Here is a 21874-nt window from a genome sequence, read left to right as displayed (position 1 = left end):
GCAGTTCGACACATACAACAACACAGAGTTACACATGGAATAAACAAACATACAGTCAATAATACAGTAGAAAAAGTATATATACAGTGTGTGCAAATGAGGTAGGATAAGGGAGGTAAGGCAATAAATAGGCCATGGTGGCGAAGTAATTACAATATAGCAATTAAACACTGGAATGGTAGATGTGCAGAAGATGAATGTGCAAGTAGAGATACTGGGGTGCAAAGGAGCAAGATAAATAAATAATTAAATACAGTATGGGGATGAGGTAGTTGGATGGGCTATTTACAGATGGGCTATGTACAGGTGTAGCGATCTGTGAGCTGCTCTGACAGCTGATGCTTAAAGCTAGTGAGAGAGATATGAGTCTCCAGTGATTTTTGCAGTTCGTTCCAGTCATTGGCAGCAGAGAACTGGAAGGGAAGGCGGTCAAAGGAAGTGTTGGCTTTGGGGGTGACCAATGAGATATATCTGCTGGAGCGCGTGCTACGGGTGGGTGCTGCTATGGTGACCAGTGAGCTGAGATAAGGCGTGGCTTTACCGAGCAGAGACTTGTAGATGACCTGGAGCCAGTGGGTTTGGCGACGAGTATGAATCAAGGGCCAGCCAACGAGAGCATACAGCTAGCAGTGGTGGGTAGTATATGGGGCTTTGGTGACAAAACGGATGGCACTGTGATAGACTGCATCCAATTTGTTGAGTAGAGTGTTGGAGGCTATTTTGTAAATGACATCGCCGAAGTTGAGGATCGGTAGGATGGTTAGTTTTACGAGGGTATGTTTGGCAGCATGAGTGAAGGATGCTTTGTTGCGAAATAGGAAGCCGATTCTAGATTTAATTTGGATTGGAGATGCTTAATGTGAGTCTGGAAGGAGAGTTTACAGTCTAAGCAGACACCTAGGTATTTGTAGTTCTCCACATATTCTAAGTCAGAACCGTCCAGAGTAGTGATGCTGGACAGGCGGGCAGGTGCGGGCAGTGATCGGTTGAAGAGCATGCATTTAGTTTTACTTGCATTTAAGAGCAGTTGGCGGCCACGGAAAGGAGAGTTGTATGGCATTGAAGCTCTTCTGGAGGTTAGTTAACACAGTGTCCAAAGAAGGGCCAGAGGTATACAGAATGGTGTCGTCTGTGTAGAGGTGGATCAGAGAATCCCCAGCAGAAAGAGCGACATCATTGATGTATACAGAGAAAAGAGTCGGCCTGAGAATTGAACCCTGTGGCACCCCCATAGAGACTGCCAGAGATCGGGACAACAGGCCCTCTGATTTTACACACTGAACTCTATCAGAGAAGTAGTTGGTGAACCAAGCAAGGCAATCATTTGAGAAACCAAGGCTGCTGAGTCTGCCGATAAGAGTGTGGTGATTAACAGAGTCGAAAGCCTTGGCCAGGTCGATGAATACGGCTGCACAGTAATGTCTCTTATCGATGGCGGTTATAATATCGTTTAGGACCTTGAGCGTGGCTGAGGTGCACCCATGACCAGCTCTGAAACTAGATTGCATAGCAGAGAAAGTACGGTGGGATTCAAAATGGTTGGTAATCTGTTTGTTAACTTGGCTTTCAAAGACCTTAGAAAGGCAGGGTAGGATAGATATAGGTCTGTAGCAGATTGGGTCTAGAGTGTCTCCCCCTTTGAAGAGGGGGATGACCGCGGCAGCTTTCCAATCTTTGGAAATCTAAGACGATACGAAATAGCGGTTGAACAGGCTAGTAGGGGTTGCAACAATTTCGGCAGATAATTTTAGGAAGAGAGGGTCCAGATTGTCTAGCCCGGCTGATTTGTAGGGGTCCCGATTTTGCAGCAATTTCAGAACATCAGCTATTTGGATTTGGGTGAAGGAGAAATGGGGGAGGCTTGGGCGAGTTGCTGTGGGGGGTGCAGGGCTGTTGACCGGTGTAGGGGTAGCCAGGTGGAAAGCATGGCCAGCCGTAGAAAAATGCTTATTGAAATTCTCAATTATAGTGGATTTATCGGTGGTGACAAGTGTTTCCTAGCCTCAGTGCAGTGGGCAGCTAGGAGGAGGTGCTCTTATTCTCCATGGACTTTACAGTGTCCCAGAACTTTTTTGAGTTTGTGCTACAGGATGCAAATTTCTGCTTGAAAAAGCTAGCCTTAGCTTTCTTAACTGCCTGTGTATATTGGTTCCTAACTTCCCTGAAAAGATGCATATCACGGGGGCTATTCGATGCTAATGCAGAACGCCACAGGATGTTTTTGTGCTGGTCAAGGGCAGTCAGGTCTGGAGAGAACCAAGGGCTATATCTGTTCCTGGTTCTACATTTTTTGAATGGGGCATGCTTATTTAAGATGGTGAGGAAGGCACTTTTAAAGAATAACCAGGCATCCTCTACTGACGGGATGAGGTCAATATCCTTCCAGGATACACGGGCCAGGTCGATAAGAAAGGCCTGCTCATTGAAGTGTTTTAGGGAGCGTTTGACAGTGATGAGGGGTGGTCATTTGACCGCAGACCCATTACGGATGCAGGCAATGAGGCAGTGATCGCTGAGATCTGGGTTGAAAACAGCAGAGGTGTATTTGGAGGGCAAGTTGGTTAGGATGATATCTATGAGGGTGCCCGTGTTAACAGATTTGGGGTCGTACCTGGTGGGTTCATTGATCATTTGTGTGAGATTGAGGGCATCAAGCTTCGATTGTAGGATGGCCAGGGTGTTAAGCATGTCCCAGTTTAGGTCACCTAGCAGCACGAGCTCTGAAGATAGATGGGGGGCAATCAATTCACATATGGGTTACAGCTGCGGGCAGAGGGTGGTCTATAGCAAGCGGCAATGGTGAGAGACTTGTTTCTGGAAAGGTGGATTTTAAAAGTAGAAGCTCAAATTGTTTGGGTACAGACCTGGATAGTAAGACAGAACTCTGCAGGCTATCTCTGCAGTAGATTGCAACACCGCCCCCTTTGGCAGTTCTATCTTGTCGGAAAATGTTATAGTTAGGGATGGACATTTCAGGGGTTTTGGTGGTCTTCCTAAGCCAGGATTCAGACACGGCTAGGACATCTGGGTTGGTAGAGTGTGCTAAAGCAGTGAATAAAACAAACTTAGGGAGGAGGCTTCTACTTTTAACATGCATGAAACCAAGGCTTTTACGGTTACAGAAGTCAACAAATGAGGGCACCTGGGGAATAGGAGTGGAGCTAGGCACTGCAGGGCCTGGATTAACCTCTACATCACCAGAGGAACAGAGGAGGAGTTGGATAAGGGTACGGCTAAAGGCTATAAGAACTGGTCGTCTAGTACGTTCGGAACAAAGAGTAAAAGGAGCAGGTTTCTGGGCGCAATAGAGTAGGTTCAAGGCATAATGTACAGACAAAGGTATGGTAGGATGTGAGTACATTGGAGGTAAACCTAGGCATTGAGTTATGATGAGAGAGATATTGTCTCTAGAGACGTTTAAACCAGGTGATGTCACCGCATATGTGGGAGGTGGAACTAAATGGCTGGTTAACTTTTTAGGGATAGGGGGCAGTATTTGGAAGTTTGGATGACTGAGGTGCCCAAAGTAAACTGCCTTTTACTCAGGCACAGAAGCTAGGATATGTATATGCATGGTAGTTTTGGATAGAAAACACTAAAGTTAGAGAACTGATTTGGCAGGCGAAACCCCGAGGACAATCCATCCAGGAAAATTATTTTTTGAGGTCATTCGAATTTCCAATGCTTTTCTATGGGAAAGCTGAATTATTAGGACCCAGATTGCAGTCCCTATGGTTCCACTAGATGTCAACAGTCTTTAGAAATTGTTCTATGCTTTTGTTTTGAAAAATGAAGATGTAGTTGTATTCTTTCTAAGTGTCACTCAGAAGGACTCTAGTATTTTGGTGCGCGTGAATGACTGCGCACTTCTCGTTGTTTTTCTCCGTTATTGGAAACAGTTTATTCTGTCTTAAATTTTATCGATTATTTACATATTAGGGTAACTGAGGTTGGATTAGAAACGTTGTTTGAAATGTTTGGACCAAGTTTACAGGTTACTTTTTACATTCCTTTGTAGGCATGTTGGGCGAGTTGGAACATGTGTATTTCTGAATCAAACGCGCCAAATAAACAAACATTTTTGGGATATAAAGAAGGACTTTATCGAACAAAACCACCATTCATTGTGTAACTGGGACATTTGGGATTGCAAAAAGATGAAGATCTTCAAAGGTAAGCGATTTATTTTATAGCTATTTCTGACTTTTGTGATGCATCTGGTTGGTTGGAAAATGATTGTGACGCGCTCCGGTGAGGGCGCGCACTTGGTTATTTATCTCCGGTATTGAATATACTATTTTCCGTCTTAAATGTTATCGTTTATTTACATATTAGGGTACCTGAGGATTGATTAGGAACATTGTTTGACATGTTTGGACCAAGTTTATTGGGAACGTTTGGGATTCATTTTGTATGCATTTTGAACGAGGGGAAACAGGTGGATTATTGAATGAAGCGCACCAAATAAACATACTTTTTTGGGATATGAAGAAGGACTTTATCTAACAAAAGGACCATTTGTTATGTAACAGGGACCCCTGTGATTGCAACCAGGTGAAGATTTTCAAAGGTAAGGGATTTATTTTATCGCTATTTCTGACTTTCGCGATGCATCTGCTTGGTTGGAAAATGTTTTTAATGCTTTTGTATGCGTGGTGCTGTCCTCAGATAATCGCATGGTGTACTTTCGCCGTAAAGCCTTTTTGAAATCTGACAACGCGGCTGGATTAACAAGAAGTTTATCTTTTAAGTGCTGTATGACACTTGTATTTTCATGAAAGTTTAATATTACGATTTCTGTAATTTGAATTTGGCGCTCTGCAATTTCACCGGATGTTGTCGAGATGGGTCGCTTGAGGCATGCAGGGCTAGAGGCTCTACAGTGAAATAAGACAATAATCACTAACCAGGACAGTAATGGACAAGGCATATTGATATTAGGGAGAGGCATGCGTAGCCGAGTTTTCATAGGGGTCCAGTGATTGGTTGGGCTGGCTGGAGACATGGCGATTCAGACAGCTAGCAGGCCGAGGCTAGCAAGCTAGCAGAAGGGCCTTAGAGGGACGTCGCGACAGAGGAAAGTTTGTTTTAGCCTCCTAGTGCGGTGACGTCGATAGACCAGTCGTGATGGATTAGTAGGGTTCCGAGTAGCAGAGGGGTCCAAGTCCAATTGGAAAAAGAGGTATAGTGGCCCAAGAAATTGGCCGATGGATCTATTCAGCTAACAGTCCAATATGCTCTAGACAGCTAGCGGGCCGTGGCTAGCAGGCTAGCAGATGGGCCTTCAGGGGACGTCACGACGGAGGGGCCTGTTGGGGAAAAAAACCTTGGGCAGATTACCAATGCAAAAATATAAAATATGCACATTCTAATAGCTGCATAAATCGGACACCGGACTTCATTCGTACATTAGACCAATCATCACAACGCTGTGTGTGTCAGACACCGGACTTCATTCGTACATTAGACCAGTCATCACAACGCTGTGTGTGTCAGACACCGGACTTCATTCGTACATTAGACCAGTCATCACAACGCTGTGTGTGTCAGACACCGGACTTCATTCGTACATTAGACCAATCATCACAACGCTGTGTGTGTCGGACACCGGACTTCATTCGTACATTAGACCAATCATCACAACGCTGTGTGTGTCGGACACCGGACTTCATTCGTACATTAGACCAATCATCACAACGCTGTGTGTGTCAGACACCGGACTTCATTCGTACATTAGACCAGTCATCACAACGCTGTGTGTGTCAGACACCGGACTTCATTCGTACATTAGACCAGTCATCACAACGCTGTGTGTGTCAGACACCGGACTTCATTCGTACATTAGACCAATCATCACAACGCTGTGTGTGTCAGACACCGGACTTCATTCGTACATTAGACCAATCATCACAACGCTGTGTGTGTCAGACACCGGACTTCATTCGTACATTAGACCAGTCATCACAACGCTGTGTGTGTCAGACACCGGACTTCATTCGTACATTAGACCAGTCATCACAACGCTGTGTGTGTCAGACACCGGACTTCATTCGTACATTAGACCAGTCATCACAACGCTGTGTGTGTCAGACACCGGACTTCATTCGTACATTAGACCAATCATCACAACGCTGTGTGTGTCGGACACCGGACTTCATTCGTACATTAGACCAGTCATCACAACGCTGTGTGTGTCAGACACCGGACTTCATTCGTACATTAGACCAATCATCACAACGCTGTGTGTGTCGGACACCGGACTTCATTCGTACATTAGACCAATCATCACAACGCTGTGTGTGTCAGACACCGGACTTCATTCGTACATTAGACCAGTCATCACAACGCTGTGTGTGTCAGACACCGGACTTCATTCGTACATTAGACCAGTCATCACAACGCTGTGTGTGTGTGTGTGTGTGTGTGTGTGCTTGTGCGTGTGTGTATGTTAAATATAGCACAGTGCAGCTAATCTCAGTGACTGCACCGCAGGCCTCACTCAGTATAACAAAAGCTATTCATACTGAAGCCTTACTCTTTAACACAATCTGAACATCATATTACCAATCCAATCCAAGGCTATTCATCAAACTCCCCAGATGAGGGATTGTTTGATTCAAATCAGATTAGTGAGTTGGGGGTGTGTATTTTTTCATCAGATGTTTCTGGAACAATATAAAAAGTTTGTGTCCTGTGATAAATAACTGTGTAAATAACAAATAAAACATGTAATTGATTGATTGATTGATGGATGGTTAATTGGTTAATTGGTTAATTGTTTCCTAGTTGATAAGAGGACTAAGAGGCGCGTGTCTCACCATGAGAGGAAGCAACACGACTTCTCCATCTTTAACCTGACAGAGAACGAAATGAAGGTGAAGATGTCTCCTCAACTGCTGCTTGCTACACACCGCTTCCTGGCCACAGGTAGGACCTCTGTGTGGATGGATGTGTTTGTGTGTGTAGATGTGCATCTGTGCGTGCACTCACGCGTTACAATTTCTTCTATTCACCCACTCTTTTTTTCTTTCTTTCTTTTTTTCTTTTTCTTTCTTTCTCTTTTTCTAGAAGTGGAGCCCTTCAGGCCATGTCATCTCTCAGAGAAGATTCTCCTTCGTCTGATCAAACACCCCAGTGTCGTTCAGGAACTAAAGTTTGACAGAAAGAACAAACAAGCACCACAGCACTTCCTGTATATGAGGAACAAACCTGTCGACTACTTTGTCCTAGTTCTACAGGTACACACCATAGACACTTATACTACACTGTCCTGGTTGTACAGGTACACGCCATACACACTAATACTACACTGTCCTGGTTCTACAGACACACACCATACACACTGATGCTATACTGTCCTGTTTCTAGTATGATCAAATATTTTATTGCTTCTTTAATCAGGACAACAGTTTTCAGCTGTGCTAACATAATTTCAAAAGGGTTTTCTAATGATCAATAAGCCTTTTAAAATGATAAACTTGGATTAGCTAACACAACGTGCCATTGGAACACAGGAGTGATGGTTGCTGATAATGGGCCTCTGTACGCCAATCTAGATATTCCACAAATAATCTGCCGTTTCCAGCTACAAGAGTCATTTACAACATTAACAATGTCTACACTGTATTTCTGATCAATTTGATGTTATTTTAATGGGCAAAAAATGACCTTTTCTGTCAAAAACAAGGACATTTCTAAGTGACCCCAAACTTTTGAACGGTAGTGTATTTCAAATACCATTCTCAAATATCTGAATACTTTGTAACGGCTGTCGTCTTCCTCCTCGTCTGAGGAGGAGAAGTTTGAAGGATCGGAGGACCAATGTGCAGCGTGGTAATTGTTCATCTTATTTAATGAAAATGAACAACTCAAAATACAAAAACAACAAAGTGAAAACCGAAACAGTTCTATCTGGTGCAGACACACAAAGACTGAAAACAACCACCCACAAAACCCAACAGAAAACAGGCTACCTAAATATGGTTCCCAATCAGGGACAACGATTGACAGCTGCCTCTGATTGAGAACCATATCAGGCCAAACACAGAAAACCAACACAGAAATAGAAAACATAGATTACCCACCCAACCCACGCCCTGACCAACTAAAACAAAAGACAAAACAAAGGAACTAAGGTCAGAACGTGACAGTACCCCCCCCCCCCCCCCCCCCCCCCCAAGGTGCGGACTCCGGCCGCAAAACCTGAACCTATAGGGGAGGGTCTGGGTGGGCATCTGTCCGCGGTGGCGGCTCTGGCGCTGGACGTGGACCCCACTCCACCATTGTCTTTGTCCGCTTTATTAGCGTCCTTTGAGCGGCGACCCTCGCCGCCGACCTTGGCCTGGGAACCCTAATAAAGGGCCCCACTGGACTGAGGAGCGCCTCTGGACTGAGGGGCAGCTCCGGACTGAGGGGCAGCTCCGGACTGAGGGGCAGCTCCGGACTGAGGGGCAGCTCAGGACTGAAAGGCAGCTCCGGACTGAAAGGCAGCTCCGGACTGAAAGGCAGCTCCGGACAGAAGGGCAGCTCCGGACTGAAAGGCAGCTCCCGACTGAAAGACAGCTCCGGACTGAAAGGCAGCTCCGGACTGAAGGGCAGCTCCGGACTGAAGGGCAGCTCCGGACTGAGGGGCAGCTCCGGACTGAGGGGCAGCTCCGGACTGAGGGGTAGCTCCGGACTGAGGGGCAGCTCCGGACTGACGGGCAGCTCTGGCAGCTCCTGACTGGCGGGCGGCTCTGCGGCTCCTGACTGGCGGGCGGCTCTGGCGGCTCCTGACTGGCGGGCGGCTCTGGCGGCTCCTGACTGGCGGGCGGCTCTGGCGGCTCCTGACTGGCGGGCGGCTCTGGCGGCTCCTGACTGGCGGGCGGCTCTGGCGGCTCAGGACAGACGGGCGGCTCTAGCGGCTCAGGACAGACGGGCGGCTCTAGCGGGTCAGGACAGACGGGAGGCTCAGACGGCGCTGGACAGATGGGTGCTCAGACGGCGCTGGACAGACGGGCGGCTCAGACGGCGCTGGACAGACGGGCAGCTCAGACGGCGCTGGACAGACGGGCAACTCAGGCGGCGCTGGATAGACGGGCAGCTCAGGCGGCGCTGGACAGACGGGCAGCTCAGGCGGCGCTGGACAGACGGGCAGCTCAGGCGGTGCTGGACAGATGGGCAGCTCAGGCGGCGCTGGACAGACGGGCAGCTCAGGCGGCGCTGGACAGACGGGCAGCTCAGGCGGCGCTGGACAGACGGGCAGCTCAGGCGGCGCTGGACAGACGGAAGACTCTGGCCTGCTGAGGCGCACAGTAGGACTGGTGCGTGGTGCCGGAACTGGTGGTACCGGGCTGGGGACACGCACCTCTGGGCGAGTGCGGGGAGCAGGAACAGGAAGTACTGGACCCTGGAGACGCACTGGATAACGGGTGCGTGGTGTTGGCACTGGTGGTACTGGACTGGTGCGAGGGGCTGCCACAGGCGGACTGGTGCGTGGAGAAGGCACCGGATAGACCGGACCGTGGAGGCGCACTACAGGTCTCGAGCACCGAGCCTGCCCAACCCTACCTGGCTGAATGCTCCCCGTAGCCAGGCCAGTGCGGCGAGGTGGAATAGCCCGCACTGGGCTGTGCTGGCGAACCGGGGACACCATGCGTAGGGCTGGTGCCATGTACACCGGCCCGAGGAGATGCACTGGAGACCAGATGCGTAGAGCCGGCTTCATGGCACCTGGCTCGATGCCCACTCTAGCCCGGCCGATATGAGGTGCTGCTATGTACCGCACCGGGCTATGCCTGCCTACCGGGGACACCGTGCGCATCTCTGCATAACACGGTGCCTGCCCGGTCGCTCTCTCTCCACGGTAAGCACGGGGAGTTGGCTCAGGTCTCCTACCTGGCTTAGCCACACTCCCCGTGTTCCCCCCCCCAAGACATTTTTGGGGCTGCCTCTCTGGCTTCCAGACGCGCTTTCGTGCAGCCTCCTCATACCACCGCCTCTCCGCTTTCGCTGCCTCCAGCTCAGCTTTGGGGCGGCGATACTCACCAGCCTGTGCCCAGGGTCCCTTGCCGTCCAGAATTTCCTCCCAAGTCCATTTCTCCAGATATCGCTGGTTCTCCTGCTGCTGTCCGTTACCACGCTGCTTGGTCCATTTTTGGTGGGTGGTTCTGTAACAGCTGTCGTCTTCCTCCTCGTCTGAGGAGGAGAAGTTTGAAGGATCGGAGGACCAATGTGCAGCGTGGTAATTGTTCATCTTATTCAATGAAAATGAACAACTCAAAATACAAAAACAACAAAGTGAAAACCGAAACAGTTCTATCTGGTGCAGACACACAAAGACTGAAAACAACCACCCACAAAACCCAACAGAAAATAGGGTACCTAAATATGGTTCCCAATCAGGGACAACGATTGACAGCTGCCTCTGATTGAGAACCATATCAGGCCAAACACAGAAAACCAACACAGAAATAGAAAACATAGATTACCCACCCAACTCACGCCCTGACCAACTAAAACAAAAGACAAAACAAAGGAACTAAGGTCAGAACGTGACATGCTTACTTTGAATGTATGTGAAAGTTATTGAGATATTTGAAATAGTATTTGAACCCAGGACTGCACACCATAGACACTGATACTACACTGTCCTGGATCTACAGATACACACCATAGACACTGATACTACACTGTCCTGGTTCTACAGATACACACCATATACACTGATACTACACTGTCCTGGATCTACAGATACACACCATATACACTGATACTACACTGTCTTGGTTCTACAGATACACACCATAGACACTGATACTACACTGTCCTGGATTTATAGATGCACACCATAGACACTGATACTACACTGTCCTGGATCTACAGATACACACCATAGGCACTGATACTACACTGTTCTGGATCTACAGATACACACCATATACACTGATACTACACTGTCCTGGATCTACAGATACACACCATAGACACTGACACTACACTGTCCGGGTTCTACAGATACACAGCTAGGGTTGTAAAACTACTGGTTATTTTTCAAAGTTACGAATTGGAAATCTATGGAAACGTTGGTGTTTAATAGGCTGTCTGTGTTATGTCATTGCAGGGTAAAGTGGAGGTGGAGATTGGTAAGGAGGCTCTTCGTTTTGAGAATGGAGCTTTCTCCTACTATGGCATGCCAGCCCTCATACCACCACTACCTATAGGTAAATAACCCACGGCCCCAAAGACACACAATGGGATTTTAACGGGTGTTAGTGATTATGATGTTGTTGATGATGATGATGACGGTGATGATGATGATGGTGATGAAGATGATTTATTGTACTCGAAAAATCTATTCTTACCCCAGCTTTCCCTGTTCTAAATGCTACACTGCTTTTCTATGTTACAGTGCATTCAGAAAGTCTTCACACCCCTCCACTTTTTCCACATTCCACACAGCCTGAATTTAAAATGGATTAAATTGAGATTTTCTGTCACTGGCCTACACACAATACCCCATAATGTCAAAGTGGAATTATGCTTTTAGACCTTTTTACAAATTAATGAAATATGAAAAGTTGAAATGTCTTGGCAATGTTCCTTCTAACCTGTGCGCGTGCGGTGGGACTACCGCGCAGAAATATCAGCCCACAGAGAGAAAGACGAGATTGAACTTCACTCAACTTTCTAGAGCAGTGGTCACCAACCTGTCAATCGCTGTCAATTAAATTTGAACCATTTAATGTGTCTGAAGGTACAAACTCTGCCTTCCCGGTGCGCCGAGAGCAAATCAAGTGCACTATAGGCCTACCGCTGGCCAATCGGATGGCTCAGATTACCGTGTCTGCAGTAACGTAGCAGGCATAAAAGAAAGCTACAGTGAAGTAGATACTGTGAGATTTCAAAACGTTTAAAACCATGACTAGAGAGAGACTGTCAACGAATACAGCAAAGATAAGTTCTTACTCATTACTGTCAACACTGTGTTCAACACTTTTATAAGCCATAAAATGTGTGTTCTTCCTATTTCCACTCAGCGCTACAACAAGCAGTGCAGCAGTAATGAATGAGTAGGAAAGTGTATCTATAGGCTTGCGTTGTTGTTATTATTATCAAGGAATATTTCACTTTCTCTGTTCATACTCTAGGAGTAACAACATGAATTTGTGCAGGAGGCAGAAATAATGCGATGCAACTCGAGTTTCACCATCAGCTGGAAGATGGGGTCCTTTTTGGTCAGTGTCTGTGGAGCAAAGGGAGAGCGGAGGGATGTTTAGAGGCAGACCCTCAATCTGCTGCTTTCTCCTTCCACTGAAACTGACCATCAGATGCAGGCTCTATCAGCCCAGTAAAATAAAAAGCAAATTATTTAAATGTATGCCCACTCAGTTGTGCTTCACAAGTAATACAACAACGGATCTATTACTGGTGTGATCATATAGCCTACCTAAATATAATTTTAAAAAATGTCCCGAACAACAATGTATTGGCAGTGCAATTCAAGCAAAGCCGATATGCGGTGGTAACGTATTGGGCCTATAGCTTACTGCACAAACCTCATTGCTACAATACAATACTTTTTAATTGTTACATAGGCTTATGTTTTTTAAGTCATGTTAAAAAAAATCTGAGCGGTAGATCTCGGCTTGCATTTTGACTCAAAGTGATCTTGACTCAGAAAAGGTTGGTGACCACTGTTCTAGAGTTTTGCCTGTTAACACTATCAATATTTCCCTTTACTGTGGCAATTGTGATTGAATCAACGCAATATTAGCCACTTTCAATGCACCATACCGAAACAAAACGAACTATGTAAAATATTTTTTTGTAGGCAGAACACATCGGAGTAGGATTGTATTGCATTGACACGCACTACTCAGCCCATACTCTACACAGACCGGTGCGGCATAAACAATCAGAGCTGCAGTAGACCTATATGCAAATGGACCGTTGCCATATATGGATATGCACCATTTACTTTGAACTGGACTGTGTTTACAGCATGAGCGGTCGTGAGTAGATGCCCTTGTTTTGAGATCAACGCGAGAGCTGCATGTAGCCACATGCACATTTTGTTCATATCTTTGCCAGTTAGTGAGTTAACATCTTTGAAAAGCGAGTCAGGTAAAGAGCATTGATTTTGTCTTAAAGGGGCAGTGTTGTATTTTGATACAGGCTTGAATAAGCAAGTAGCTATTAGGCAGAGGGGAGCATAATTTGTCTGATTATCTGTAATAATGGTGTTTTATTTTGTAAAGTGGTTTCTTGCATCAAACAACACAACAACATTTTCAGTCACCTCCTTGTCTGAAGGACAAGTGGATAAACAGGTTAATGTCAAGCACTGCATGTTGTTTTTTTCAAAGTCTCATGGAATGTAGGCCTACATTGAACACGACACATTGGCTGCTACTGTAGGCTGAATGATAGAACAGCTATTTCCTTGTTAAAATGTTATGGGACGCATTTTCCCCATTGTTGTTGATGGTAGGCCACTCTGGTAGGCCTACAGTGCATTCGGAAAGTATTCAGACCCGTTCACTTTTTCCACATTTTGTTACGTTACAGCCTTTTTTCTAAAATTGATTCAATTACATTTTTTCCTCATCAATCTACACACAATACCCCAAAATGACAAAGCAAAAACAGTTTTTCAGAAATGTTAGCAAATTTATTAAAAATACCTTGTTTACATAAGTATTCAGACCTTTTACTAGGAGACTCGAAATTGAGCTCAGGTGCATCCTGTTTCCATTGATCATCCTTGATATGTTTCTACAACTTGATTGGATTCCAGCTGTGGTAAATTCAACTAAATGGACATGATTTGGAAAGGCACACACCTGTCTATATAAGGTCCCACAGTTGACAGTGCATTTCAGAGCAAAAACCAAGCCATGAGGTCGAAGGAATTGTTTGATCTGGGGAAGTGTACCAAAACATTTCTGCAGCATTGAAGGTCCCCCAAGAACACAGTGCCCGCCATCATTCTTAAATGGAAGAAGTTTGAAACCACCAACACTCTTCCTAGAGCTGCACATCTGGCCAAACTGAGCAATCAGGGGAGAAGGGCCTTGGTCAGGGAGGTGACCAAGAACCCGATGGTCACTCAGACAGAGCTCCAGAGTTTCTCTGTGGAGATGGGAGAACCTTCCAGAAGGACAACCATCTCTGCAGCACTCCATCACGTAGGTCTTTATGGTTGAGCAGCCAGACGGAAGCCACTCCTCAGTAAAAGTGTCATGACAGCCCACTTGGAGTTTGCCAAAAGGCATCTAAAGGACTCCCAGACCATGAGAAACAAGATTCTCTGGTCTGATGAAACCAAGATTGAACTCCTTGGCCTGAATGCCAAGCGTAACATCTGGAGTAAACCAGGCACCACTCATCACCTGGCCAATACCATCCCTACGGTGAAGCATGGTGGTGGCAGCATCATGCTGCGAGATGTTTTTCAGCGGCAGGGACTGGGAGACTAGTCAGGATCGGGGGAAAGATGAACGGAGCAAAGTACAGAGATATCCTTGATGTGAACCTGCTCCAGAGCGCTCAGGACCTCAGACTGGGGGCGAAGATTCACCCTCCAATAGGACAATAACTCTAAGCACACAGCCAAGACAACAGAGGAGTGGCAATGCAGGACTGACTTTGGGACACGTTTCTGAATGTCCTTGAGTGGCCAGAGCCCAGATTTGAACCCGATCGAACATCTCTGAAAAGAACAGTGCAGTGATGCTCCCCATCCAACCTGACAGATCTTGAGAGGATCTGCAGAGCAGAATGGGAGGAACTCCCCAAATACAGGTGTGCCAAGCTTGTAGCGTCATACCCAAGAAGACTCGTGGCTGTAATCACTGCCAAAGGTGCTTCAACAAAGTACTGAGTAAAGGGTCGGAAAATGTAAATGTAAATGTTATTTTTCAGTTATTATTTTTTTTTTAATAAAATTGTAAAGATGTCTAAAAACCTATTTTTGCTTTGTCAATTAGGCTGTAATGTAACAAAATGCGGGGGAAATTAAGAGGTCTGAATACTTTCCGAATGCACTGTACATTACGATCAAATAGCCACAGTAACCTACAAAAACATTTGAGGGAACAGTCAAATAGTATTCAGCCTCTTTGTTATGGCAAGCCTAAAGGAGTAAAAATGTGCATCAATACACCCAGTCACTACAAAGATACAGGCGTCCTTCCTAACTCAGTAGCAGGAGAGGAAGGAAACCATTCAGGGATTTCACCATGAGGCCAATGGTGACTTTAAAACAGTTACAGAATTTAATGGCTGTGATGGTAGAACTGAGGATGGCTCAACAACATTGTAGTTACTCCACAATACTAACCTAAATGACAGGGTGAAAAAGAGGAAGCCTGTACAGAATAAAAATATTCAAAACATGTATCCTGTAAGGCACTAAAGTAATACTGCAAATACATGAACGTTATGTCCTGAATACAAAGTGTTATGTTTGGGGCAAATCCAACACAACACATCACTGAGTACCACTATTCATTTCAATTATGGTGATGGCTGCATCATGTTATGAGTATGCTTGTCATCGGCAAGGACTAGGGAGTTTTTTAGGATAAAAAGAAACAGAATAGATCTAAGCCCAGGCAAAATCTTAGAGGAAAACCTGGTTCAGTCTGCTCTCCAACAGACACTGGGAGACAAATCCACCTTTCAGCAGGAAAATAACCTAAAACAAAGCCAAATATACACTGGAGTTGCTTACCAAGACGACATTGTATGTTCCTGAGTGGCCTAGATACAGTTTTGACTTAAATCGGCTTGAAAATCTATGGCAAGACTTGAAAATGGCTGTCTAGCAATGATCAACAACCAACTTGAGCTTGAAGAATTTTCAAAAGAATAAGGTGCAAATATTGTACAATCCAGGTGTGCAAAGTTCTTAGAGACTTACCCAGAAAGACTCACAGCTGTAATCACTGCCAAAGGTGATTCTAACATGTATTGACTCAGGGGGTTGAATACTTATCTAATCAAAATATATTAGTGTGGAAAAAGTAAAGGGCTGTGAATACTTTCTAAAGGCACTGTATGTGTGTGCAAAATTCACTATTCCTTTTCTTTTGAATCTGTGGGAGAAGCTGCAGTGGAAACTACAGTATGTAACTCCAGCAATTAAAGCTGTTTAAAAAAAATTGTTTAGTGGAAAGACATGTCCTGACCTGTGTGATATAACACACTGATAAGCAGACACAAGAGGACCAGCCCAGTGTCGTGCACGTGAGCGAGCGCTTGTGTGTGTGTGTGTGTGTGTGTGTGTGTGTGTGTGTGTGTGTGTGTGTGTGTGTGTGTGTGTGTGTGTGTATGTCAGGGGTGGGCAACAATTTTTGGTTATTGGGTCATATTGGGATTTTGAAATTCAATGGCGGGCCACACAGAGTTTTTGGGGACTGATTTATTTGTCAAAATCAGGGTTGGGGAGTAACTGATTACATGGAATCAGTTACATGTTATCTGACTACAAAAAAACTGTAACTGTAATCAGTTATGTTACCAGCAAAAATACTGTAATGAGGTTACAGATACTTCTGAAAAACTAGATGATTACTTCCTGGATTACTTCAGAAAGGATATTTGCAAGGAGAAGAAAAATGATGATACCTTTCTGTTTTTCTCAATGACATTCAATTCAGCATTGAAAAATGGCGCAAGTTCAAGTTTTTTATCCACCTGAGCGAGTCTGACCACAAGTCAGAGACCACTATGATGACACAACAAATGTGTTTGATAGATCATTTTTGTCTTGTTCTAATTCATTTTAAGGGGAAAGTAATCAGATTACATTACTGAGTTTGGGTAATCCAAAAGTTACGTTACTGATAAAAATGTTGTACAGGTAACTAGTAACTGTAACAGATTACATTTAGAAAGTAACCTACCCAACCCAAGTAAAAATCTATTTGTGGGCCAGAAAAAGGGCAGTTATTTATCATTTCTAAATACTTTCTATCTAGTTTTAGACGCTCAAGTGTGGTCTGGAGCGTTTTTTTTTTTACCCCAAATAATCATCAGAAATAGAGACAGAATCTAATGAAACTCATCTCCAGTCAACAGGTTTGGTTCTGGTAGCAGTGGGTTGAACCAGTCAGAGTCTGTCTTATCAGGAGGCAGTGTGGGTCAGCTGAGTATAGGAGGGGGAGCAGTCTACCTACCTGACTTCTCTGTCAGACAACTCACTGACCTTCAGATTATAAAGGTATACACCCACACACGCATACACACACAAATTTAAAATACCCCTAAACTCCTAATTACCCAGATCCCATACCGCTACTAATTTCATTTCCCTTTGACATGTCTTAATCCCACTTATTTTGACTGAACACAGACACATCCTCTCTCCCTCTCTCTCCATCCTTCTCTCTCTCTTCTTCCCTCCCTCTTTTTTCTTTTAATCTGTCTGTCTTAGCTTTAATCATTGGTGATAAATGAGCTCCATTTTCAGTATGAATAATTTAGACTTAAAGTGATGGATGTACATCCCAAGTACACACTCTCTCATATCCCCCCAAGGTAATTAATATAGTTCCAGGAAGAAGGTTGCTAGCCCACACAAACTGTAACTTTTACGTTTACATAGAGAAACAGCTTGGTGATGTGTGTGCATCTGTGCATGTGTGTGCGTGTGGCGTGCATGTGTATTTGCCGTGTTTGTCGATGATTTTGTGTTGATGCTATTTTTGTGGTGTGTGATGATGATTTTGTGTTGATACTGTATTAGCGGTGTGTGTTGATACTGTATTTGCAGTGTGTGTTGATGATTTTGTGTTGATACTGTATCTGTGGGGTGTGTTGATGATTTTGTGTTGATACTGTATCTGTGGGGTGTGTTGATGATTTTGTGTTGATACTGTATTTGCAGTGTGTGTTGATGATTTTGTGTTGATACTGTATCTGTGGGGTGTGTTGATGATTTTGTGTTGATACTGTATTTTCTGTGTGTGTTGATGATTCTGTGTTGATACTGTATTTTCAGCGTGTGTTGATGATTCTGTGTTGATACTGTATTTGCAGCGTGTGTTGATGATTCTGTGTTGATACTGTATCTGTGGGGTGTGTTGATGATTTTGTGTTGATACTGTATCTGTGGGGTGTGTTGATGATTCTGTTGATACTGTATCTGTGGGGTGTGTTGATGATTCTGTGTTGATACTGTATCTGTGGGGTGTGTTGATGATTCTGTGTTGATACTGTATCTGTGGGGTGTGTTGATGATTCTGTTGATACTGTATCTGTGGGGTGTGTTGATGATTTTGTGTTGATACTGTATCTGTGGGGTGTGTTGATGATTTTGTGTTGATACTGTATCTGTGGGGTGTGTTGATGATTCTGTTGATACTGTATCTGTGGGGTGTGTTGATGATTTTGTGTTGATACTGTATCTGTGGGGTGTGTTGATGATTCTGTTGATACTGTATCTGTGGGGTGTGTTGATGATTCTGTGTTGATACTGTATCTGTGGGGTGTGTTGATGATTCTGTGTTGATACTGTATTTGCAGCGTGTTGATGACTTTGTGTTGATACTGTATTTTCTGTGTGTGTTATTCTTTGCTAGATCTCAAGGAACCACTACCAGAATGCTCTAACAGCCAGTCTTATGGACAGTGTACCCCAGACCCCTGATCCCGACGGGAGACCCACCATCCCTGAGACCCGCTCCCTCAGCATCGCCCTGCCCCTGACACACACATACACACACCTCCGACCCGTCCTGGAACGACACACACACACAGAGGACAACACTGGACCACTCACCTCACAGCTCAACGAGAGAAACCGCATCGTCCGTAAGTGGAGTGTTTGTGTGTGTGTGGGTTACATAACCACCGTGGCAAACAGATGGTGTTAAAGAGTCTTCGATATGTTTTTTCCCCATCTTCATTCTGTCAGACACACGGAATAGAGGTGATTAGAAGGCTAAAATAGACAGAGTTTGAGGCATAAATAGCTACATTTTGTTGATCATTTGTCAGTATTTACTTCCAAAGGGATATTCATCTGAAATAGACTCTTGTTTCAGTCGAACACACACACACCATAGGGTGACATGCCAGACAGTACAGGCCAGATGGTATCTGAAAAATCATGTAAGCCCTGAAACCAATCAGGTTTGGTTTATCTCATAATGCTTGTGAGTATGCATGTATGAACCTCTAACCTGCTCTCCTAAGCCTGTTGTCTCTCTCTTTGAATCAGTGGTCTGTCCTCTTGGTTGGGGTGGAAGGGGTGGAATTGATCATGATGCAGACATGTGCCGACTAGCCCCTCCCTGGTTCTCAATACCTCACTTTGCAGATAATGGGACATGGATCTGGTTCTTTCAGATCCACACTGTACAGAAGGGAGATTTTGAGACTGAAAAGGGGCTACCACCTCACTGAGGTGCAGCCTGTGTCCAGATTGTCACCATGGTACTCTGTCTCCCTCTACAGGCAGTAAGTCAGACGGACAGAGGAGTCCCAGTGATTCGGTGTTTCTACGGATGGATGACATACTCTACATCCAAGAAGACCTACAAAAACACCGTCAGGAAGGCCACCCAGAGGAGCGACTAGAGGAGAGACCGGAAGACCTCCCAGAAGATAGAAAGGAAGACGGCCCAGAAGACCGGCTGGAAGACAGGCCTGAAGGCCGTATGAAAGACCGGCTGGAAGACCGTTCAGAAAACCGGTTAATTGAACGCCCAGAAGACCAGCTGGTAGAAATTCCGGAAGACCAGCTGGAAAGCCAAGAAGGGAACGGTGAGGGAAGAAGGGAGAGAGTTGTAAGCTGTTATAGCTGGTATATTCATGAGTAGTAACATTATTCAGTCCTCACAAGTCTAGTGAAGTAAAAAAAATCCTCCCATGGAAACATTGCCTAGAACAGTGCCTTGGCCATGGTTTGCATAATTAATAGTATTTATTTATAGTCTTGTAGGTTGCAACTCTTCTCATTTCTCTACTCCCCCCCCCCCCTCTCGCTCTCTCACCCACACACACTCTCTTGCCAACTCTTTTAATCCCTTGCCCACTTTTGCTCTCATTCACTCTCATCCTCTCGCTCTCCCACCTAGATGCTGTTCCTGTGGAGTTAGATATCATCTGTTCTCTATCTGGCTCAGAGGAGACACTGGGGAAGAAGCTGCTACGTAAACTGAGTGAGTGACTGATCTAGGATCAGCTTTTCCTCCCCACATTCTACATTTGACCATAGATCAGTATTCATTCTTCTTCTAATTCTGCCCAACTATGCCCCCCTCCACCACCCACCCTTACACACACACACACACACAAAATCACACGCACATACAAACATTCCTCACCTAAACACTGTGTGGGCCCCAACAGTCAGCCAGACTAGTGGCGGCAGGCGTATCATAGCAACATAACTTTGTGTTCTATCTCTTGCTGCATCACACGTTCCTCCAGAGAGTCTAATATATAATGTGTAAACACAAATAAGCTAATGGGTCTCTGAAATTACAGGACAACAGATTTGTTTTTAATATTTGTATGATGTTATTTTCTCCTACATTCTTCAATCAAACAAAACTGCTATTTTATGTTTCAATTGTAAATTAAAAGGTTATTTGTCATATGCAGAGATCGTATGTATATGTTCGTATTCTTATCTTTTATTATTTATTATTGTTGTTGCATTGTTGAGAAGGAACCTGCAACTAAGCATTTCATTGGACGGTGTATACCACATGTATCCTGTACATATGACTAATCGTAAAACTTCAAGTTGAAACTTGAACTTGACACTGTGTCCTATCCTTCCAGGTAACAAGAAGAGGAAAAAGTCCCGGGATGGGGAGAAGAGTGTGGAGGAAAGCTTGGAGCAGCCATCGGTGACCACATAGCACAACGCCAGGTAGAGACAGCAGGGAAGACCTAGCATAGAGAAAGATAGGGAATAGACTGGCTCTGTTTCTCTCTCACTTCCCACTGGGAACTGGGTTAGAGGTTTGGTATGGACCAGACTCTAGTACTTATCAATATACGTCGAGAACCTCAAGATCTCTCTCTGAACGGTCCACTCCCCAGACCCAACCCTAACCCTGCATACCCTCTGTCCACTCCCCAGACCCAACCCTAACCCTGCATACCCTCTGTTCACTCCCCAGACCCAACCCTAACCCTGCATACCCTCTGTTCACTCCCCAGACCCAGCCGTCACCCTGCATACCCTCTGTTCACTCCCCAGACCCAGCCCTCACCCTGCATACCCTCTGTTCACTCCCCAGACCCAGCCCTCACCCTGCATACCTTCTGTTCACTCCCCAGACCCAGCCCTCACCCTGCATACCCTCTGTTCACTCCCCAGACCAAGCCCTCACCCTGCATACCCTCTGTTCACTCCCCAGACCCAGCCCTCACCCTGCATACCCTCTGTTCACTCCCCAGACCCAGCCCTCACCCTGCATACCCTCTGTTCACTCCCCAGACCCAGCCCTCACCCTGCATACCCTCTGTTCACTCCAACAGACCCAACCCTAACCCCGCATACCCTCTGTTCACTCCCCAGACCCAGCCCTCACCCTGCATACCCTCTGTTCACTCCCCAGACCAAAGCCTAACCCCGCATACCCTCTGTTCACTCCCCAGACCCAGCCCTCACCCTGCATACCCTCTGTTCACTCCCCAGACCCAACCCTAACCCTGCATACCCTCTATCCACTCCCCAGACCCAACCCTAACCCTGGATACCCTCTGTCCACTCCCCAGACCCAACCCTAACCCTGGATACCCTCTGTCCACTCCCCAGACCCAACCCTAATCCTAGATACCCTCTGTCCACTCCCCAGACCCAACCCTAACCTTGGATACCCACTGTCCACTCCCCAGACCCAACCCTAACCCCTGCATACCCTGTGTC

The 21874-nt window shown here is 45.6% G+C and overlaps 1 protein-coding gene across 1 annotated transcript in view; it reads left to right on the top strand.

The window, feature by feature from the left end:
• LOC120045955 (metal transporter CNNM4-like) overlaps window positions 1–20858 on the top strand; it is a 32213-nt gene extending 11355 nt beyond the window's left edge. The window contains exons 6-13 of the mRNA XM_038990879.1: window positions 6787–6927; window positions 7069–7238; window positions 11102–11201; window positions 17058–17206; window positions 18567–18798; window positions 19444–19546; window positions 20056–20150; window positions 20779–20858. Coding sequence (XP_038846807.1) covers window positions 6787–6927; window positions 7069–7238; window positions 11102–11201; window positions 17058–17206; window positions 18567–18798; window positions 19444–19546; window positions 20056–20150; window positions 20779–20858 — 1070 coding nt within the window. The remainder of the gene's footprint in view (window positions 1–6786; window positions 6928–7068; window positions 7239–11101; window positions 11202–17057; window positions 17207–18566; window positions 18799–19443; window positions 19547–20055; window positions 20151–20778) is intronic.
• The last annotated feature ends 1016 nt before the right edge of the window (window positions 20859–21874 follow it).

The sequence above is a fragment of the Salvelinus namaycush genome, chromosome 4, assembly GCF_016432855.1.
Source record: "Salvelinus namaycush isolate Seneca chromosome 4, SaNama_1.0, whole genome shotgun sequence".
In the NCBI taxonomy this organism is placed as follows: domain Eukaryota; kingdom Metazoa; phylum Chordata; class Actinopteri; order Salmoniformes; family Salmonidae; genus Salvelinus; species Salvelinus namaycush.
Note: the sequence above shows the minus strand (reverse complement) of the source record. Positions and strands in the feature narration are given on the sequence as shown.